Source organism: Pseudorasbora parva, chromosome 1 (genome assembly GCF_024679245.1).
Source record: "Pseudorasbora parva isolate DD20220531a chromosome 1, ASM2467924v1, whole genome shotgun sequence".
Taxonomy (NCBI): Eukaryota; Metazoa; Chordata; class Actinopteri; order Cypriniformes; family Gobionidae; genus Pseudorasbora; species Pseudorasbora parva.
The window spans coordinates 2,032,810-2,040,000 of NC_090172.1; the positions used below are offsets into that span (position 1 = coordinate 2,032,810).

Here is a 7,191-nt window from a genome sequence, read left to right on the forward strand (position 1 = left end):
CTTCATAGCTGCATGTTTTGTGTGTGTGTGTGTGCTTGTATCATATTGCATTGACCATGTGAATATGCGCCTCCGGTTTAAAGGTGCCCTGTGTAAAAATATCCAAAAAATGACCTACACGCATTAAAAGAATGAGAAGAAATAAGGGCGAGGATGTCATTAAAAAAATGTCAAGTTATAGTGCTGCAGAGATATCAACCTTAATTAGCATTAGCATTACTAGCCCCGGACCAACAGGTGTCGTAATACCAGTCTTGGCCATGGGAGGCGGTATGCGGGCAACATAACCACCAGCCAACCTGGAACCTTCAGTTCAGTTCAGGGAAGAGAGCGGACGGATGGCCGAAGCCCTTGGCCCCTTAAATGTATCTGATATGATAACAATAGCTGCTTTACCTGACCGGAAAAAGCGGAAGTGTGGCCGCCCGGCGACTGTGTCCCGTCCCGTCATAATAAAAGTCCCGCTACTCGCGAGCCGTTCAGAACAGGCGCCCTCCAGTGGACGAAAAGTTGCATAGTGCACCTTTAAATCAATATAACCTTTTAAACACTCAGTAATTCAGTCGTTTGTACAGTATTTTAATTATGCAACATTCTCGAGTTCTCAATTTAGCGACTCGGCAAGACATTTTTACAGGCTCGTTTGATTTCTGAAGACAAAAGGAAGCAAAGAGAATGTGCTTGTGTCCCTTTGCATAAACATACAGTGGATATGATTCTTCCATTACAGATGAACTTTGGCACACTCATTATTACACAGCGTGCGCTTCAGACATACAGACAGCATTCCAGCACTCAATTGTGGCACTCACAACGCAGCAAATGTAGTTTGGTTGTGTTCTTTATGAGGAGAAATGATTCGTGTTTGATCAGAAATTGTATTGAATAATACATGGCTCTCCTCCTTGTAAACACTTGAGCTGTAGTATCAGAACAAAAGCAGCACATCCATCGACGCGTCTGGGTCATAGTTCACCTCAAAACCACACAGGGCTCAGAAAAGAGAGACATTTTTAGGAATAAATCAAACAAATCTGCATAATGGACTATAAGTGATAATACTGGTTAAATGAGATGTTGATGTTATGCTTATGAAAACAAATAGGACACAAACTAGTGTTAACTTTAGTTATGACGTGCTATGATAAATTTGAACATGGATTTTTACTCTAATTTTACATAAATGCGTAGTTTAAACACAAAGATCATTATAATGTGTTTGAATCCTGATTACAAGAAATTATTTGTGATTTCTTTTTGCTTAATGAAAATAAAGCCTATTTGCATGATCAAGTTTATTTGCATTTTTCATGATAGTTCTGGAATATTTAAACACTGATTTATCAGCGAGTATTTGTTGGGTTTGCCTTCAAGTTATGCTTATTTTAAATATGTATAATGTATTATAGAACTATCTTAATAATCCCAAAAAATAGCTTCCTGTTATTCTGCGGTAAAATATGACCCAGATGTAGTTTAGTGATATTCACTTTAATAGTGTTTGGATTTCCACTTTGACGGTCCTGCTATTGTGTGACCAATGTTCACTGAATCCGTTACAGTCATTGAATCAGTCACTGAACATGTCTGAATCAGGCACTGACTGATTCAATCACTGCAACTGATTCAGTGTTATTGAATCAGTCGCAGTTACTGAATCAGTCTCAGTCACTGAATCAGTTGCAGACACTGAACACATCTGAATCAGTCACTGAATCAGTCACCGTCACTGAACACATCTGAATCAGTCGCAGTTACTGAATCAGTCTCAGTCACTGAACACATCTGAATCAGTCGCAGTTACTGAATCAGTCTCAGTCACTGAATCAGTTGCAGACACTGAACACAACTGAATCAGTCACTGAATCAGTCACCGTCACTGACACATCTGAATCAGTCACAGTTACTGAATCAGTCTCAGTCATTGAATCAGTTGCAGACACTGAACACATCTGAATCAGTCACTAAATCAGTCATCGTCACTGAACACATCTGAATCAGTCACTGACTGATTCAATCACTGCAACTGATTCACTGTCATTGAATCAGTCGCAGTTACTGAATCAGTCTCAGTCACTGAACACGTCTGAATCAGTCACTGAATCAGTCGCAGCCACTGAATCAGTCGCAGTCACTGAATCAGTCGCAGTTACTAAATCAGTCACTGAACACGTCTGAATCAGTCACTGAATCAGTCGCAGTCATTGAATCAGTCAGTCACTGAATCAGTCACAGTCATTGAATCAGTCAGTCACTAAATCAGTCGCTGTCACTGAATCAGTCAGTCACTGAATCAGTCGCTGTCATTGAATCAGTCACTCACTGAATCAGTCGCAGTCATTGAATCAGTCAGTCACTGAATCAGTCGCTGTCACTGAATCAGTCACAGTCATTGAATCAGTCACAGTCATTGAATCAGATGCAGTCACTGAACACATCTGAATCAGTCACTGACTCAGTCACAGTCATTGAATCAGTCCCAGTCATTGAATCGGTCAGTCACTGAATAAGTCGCTGTCATTGAATCAGTCAGTCACTGAATCAGTCGCAGTCATTGAGTCAGTCACTGAATAAGTCGCTGTCATTGAATCAGTCAGTCACTGAATCAGTCGCAGTCATTGAATCAGTCACTGAATCAGTCACACTGAGATACACTGAGAAAGGCTGATTTTTCAAGCTTTGCTGAAAAACTAAACACAGTTCAGGCAGAATAACACACGGAGGCTTAACCTGACCCCCGTCATCCAACCTCTGAGTGCAAAGAAGCCAACAGCGTCCATCAGAGCCGCTCCGTAACGCTGGAGAAACGCCGTTAGACTCGCTGCTCGTAAGACATCGACTCATCCAACTTATACAAAGCAGCAAAGCTCGACCGCTTCCAGCCGAAGGACGTTACGATGCTGCATCAGCCACAAAACACGCTCAGTCCTGACTCTTCTCTCTAGTCCACTTGATCATGGTCTCTGGAGAGCGATAGAGGAAGATGAGTTTTGAGTAAAGCTCTTCCTCCAGCTCCAGTTCTCCGGTTTCCCGCACCAGGAAAATGTCCATGCATATTTTGAGGATGCGGTCCACACACGGCAGCTCTTCGAACATGATGGAGTGAGAGATCTCGCTGAAGAAGCCTCGCACGAACTTACCGATGACCAGAACCACCGACACGTACAGGCCCATAATCCTGCGGGAGGAGGAGAGAGAGGTATAAATACAGGAAAACATGCTCTTCTTACTCAGTCATTTTGTCTTGTTTCTAGTCTAAATATCGAACAATTCTTAAATCAAGATGCATTTACTATATGAGTAAAATAACATGGTGTTTTTTCTTGTTTTGTTGAAAATAAAATCAAAATGAAGTGAGTTTTTGCTTAAAGGAAGTGTATGTAAGATTGTGGCCAAAACTGGTCCTGCAATCACTACCCCCTCCCCCTGACTCGAGGTTGCCAGATTGGCTGCAGGATCAGGAGAATGTTTGTAGATCTGCAGCTGTGGTAACTAGAGCAGATCTGGCAACCCGAAATACTGACTTCGTGATTGGTCGATAGGTGGAGGGCGGAGCTTCAGGCCAAAACACGACATCATGACATCATCAACATCAGTTGAGCTGCAACAACAACTTTATAATGACAATATCCTGCCGGACTACTGCTGTCAGTGATATGAGTATATGACATTAACATGATTTCTGAATGTCTAGTGACATATCAACGGCCATTTTATGATTCATTGAAATACATTCTTACATACAGTTCCTTTAACACAGGCAAAATGATCTGCCAATGGGGTAAGAAAAATAATCTTGTTTCTTGATTCCGTCCCAAACAGAATTAAGATTATTTTTCTCACCCCATTGGCAGATCATTTTGCCTGTTTTAAGCAAAAACTCACTTCATTTAGATTTTAATTTCAACAAAACAAGGAAAAATATATTTTACTTATCTAGTAAATGCATCTTGATTTAAGCATTTTTAGATATTTGGACTGGAAACAAGACAAAAATACTAAATTAGAAGAGCATTTTTTGCAGTGTGCAGTCAGTCTCATGGAAGGGAATGGTGACTGTGTACCCATATCCTGCTAGGAAGCCCAAACTTGGAGGGCTGACTTTGTCGTTAAAGATGACCATGGGTAAGACGCCACAGGAGCTGCGGCAGTCTGCGATACTGATGTCCCACCACTCCTGAGCTCCGGTGGTGTTCACCGAGGCTTCCCTCATCAGAGACAGGGTCACATTCTGATACCCGTCCTCACCGCCTAAAAGAGCCACAACAGCATCTTTACGTTCACAAACTCATCAACAGTTTGAGCGGACCCACTTTATATTAAGTAGCGTTAACTACTATGTACTAATATTGTAATTAATCATTAGATACAATGCACTTATTGTGTACATACATGTTTTTACATTGTACTTACATTTTAAAAATACCTGCATGTAATTACGTCTGTAATTAATTTCTGTAGTTACATTTGTAATCACACACTTCCCTTACTACCCTTAAACTGACCCACACCACCACACCTGACCCTAACTCTACCCTTAAACTGACCCACACCACCACACCTGACCCTAACTCTACCCTTAAACTGACCCACACCACCACACCTGACCCTAACTCTACCCTTAAACTGACCCACACCACCACACCTGACCCTAACTCTACCCTTAAACTGACCCACACCACCACACCTGTCCCTAACTCTACCCTTAAACTGACCCACACCACCACACCTGTCCCTAACTCTACCCTTAAACTGACCCACACCACCACACCTGACCCTAACTCTACCCTTAAACTGACCCACACCACCACACCTGACCCTAACTCTACCCTTAAACTGACCCACACCACCACACCTGACCCTAACTCTACCCTTAAACTGACCCACACCACCACACCTGTCCCTAACTCTACCCTTAAACTGACCCTCACCACCACACCTGTCCCTAACTCTACCCTTAAACTGACCCACACCACCACACCTGACCCTAACTCTACCCTTAAACTGACCCATACCACCACACCTGACCCTAACTCTACCCTTAAACTGACCCACACCACCACACCTGTCCCTAACTCTACCCTTAAACTGACCCACACCACCACACCTGACCCTAACTCTACCCTTAAACTGACCCACACCACCACACCTGACCCTAACTCTACCCTTAAACTGACCCACACCACCACACCTGACCCTAACTCTACCCTTAAACTGACCCACACCACCACACCTGACCCTAACTCTACCCTTAAACTGACCCACACCACCACACCTGTCCCTAACTCTACCCTTAAACTGACCCACACCACCACACCTGACCCTAACTCTACCCTTAAACTGACCCACACCACCACACCTGACCCTAACTCTACCCTTAAACTGACCCACACCACCACACCTGACCCTAACTCTACCCTTAAACTGACCCTCACCACCACACCTGTCCCTAACTCTACCCTTAAACTGACCCACACCACCACACCTGACCCTAACTCTACCCTTAAACTGACCCACACCACTACACCTGACCCTAACTCTACCCTTAAACTGACCCACACCACTACACCTGACCCTAACTCTACCCTTAAACTGACCCACACCACCACACCTGACCCTAACTCTACCCTTAAACTGATCCACACCACCACACCTGACCCTAACTCTACCCTTAAACTGACCCACACCACCACACCTGTCCCTAACTCTACCCTTAAACTGACCCACACCACCACACCTGACCCTAACTCTACCCTTAAACTGACCCACACCACCACACCTGTCCCTAACTCTACCCTTAAACTGACCCACACCACCACACCTGACCCTAACTCTACCCTTAAACTGACCCACACCACCACACCTGACCCTAACTCTACCCTTAAACTGACACACACCACCACACCTGTCCCTAACTCTACCCTTAAACTGACCCACACCACCACACCTGACCCTAACTCTACCCTTAAACTGACCCACACCACTACACCTGACCCTAACTCTACCCTTAAACTGACCCACACCACTACACCTGTCCCTAACTCTACCCTTAAACTGACCCACACCACCACACCTGACCCTAACTCTACCCTTAAACTGACCCACACCACCACACCTGTCCCTAACTCTACCCTTAAACTGACCCACACCACCACACCTGACCCTAACTCTACCCTTAAACTGACCCTCACCACCACACCTGTCCCTAACTCTACCCTTAAACTGACCCACACCACCACACCTGTCCCTAACTCTACCCTTAAACTGACACACACCACCACACCTGACCCTAACTCTACCCTTAAACTGATCCACACCACCACACCTGACCCTAACTCTACCCTTAAACTGACCCACACCACTACACCTGACCCTAACTCTACCCTTAAACTGACCCACACCACCACACCTGACCCTAACTCTACCCTTAAACTGATCCACACCACCACACCTGACCCTAACTCTACCCTTAAACTGACCCACACCACCACACCTGACCCTAACTTTACCCTTAAACTGACCCTCACCACCACACCTGTTCCTAACTCTACCCTTAAACTGACCCACACCACCACACCTGACCCTAACTCTACCCTTAAACTGACCCACACCACCACACCTGACCCTAACTCTACCCTTAAACTGACCCACACCACCACACCTGTCCCTAACTCTACCCTTAAACTGACCCACACCACCACACCTGACCCTAACTCTACCCTTAAACTGACCCACTCCACCACACCTGACCCTAACTCTACCCTTAAACTGACCCTCACCACTACACCTGACCCTAACTCTACCCTTAAACTGACCCTCACCACTACACCTGACCCTAACTCTACCCTTAAACTGACCCACACCACCACACCTGACCCTAACTCTACCCTTAAACTGACCCACTCCACCACACCTGACCCTAACTCTACCCTTAAACTGACCCACACCACCACACCTGACCCTAACTCTACCCTTAAACTGACCCACTCCACCACACCTGACCCTAACTCTACCCTTAAACTGACCCTCACCACTACACCTGACCCTAACTCTACCCTTAAACTGACCCTCACCACTACACCTGACCCTAACTCTACCCTTAAACTGACCCACACCACCACACCTGACCCTAACTCTACCCTTAAACTGACACACACCACCACACCTGTCCCTAACTCTACCCTTAAACTG

The 7,191-nt window shown here is 45.1% G+C and overlaps 1 protein-coding gene across 1 annotated transcript in view; it reads right to left on the bottom strand.

The window, feature by feature from the left end:
- Positions 1 to 2,588: 2,588 nt before the first annotated feature.
- piezo1 (piezo type mechanosensitive ion channel component 1 (Er blood group)) overlaps positions 2,589 to 7,191 on the bottom strand; it is a 202,054-nt gene continuing 197,451 nt past the window's right edge. Inside the window, 2 exon segments of the mRNA XM_067452042.1 lie at positions 2,589 to 3,178; positions 4,065 to 4,251. Coding sequence (XP_067308143.1) covers positions 2,923 to 3,178; positions 4,065 to 4,251 — 443 coding nt within the window. The 3' untranslated portion in view covers positions 2,589 to 2,922.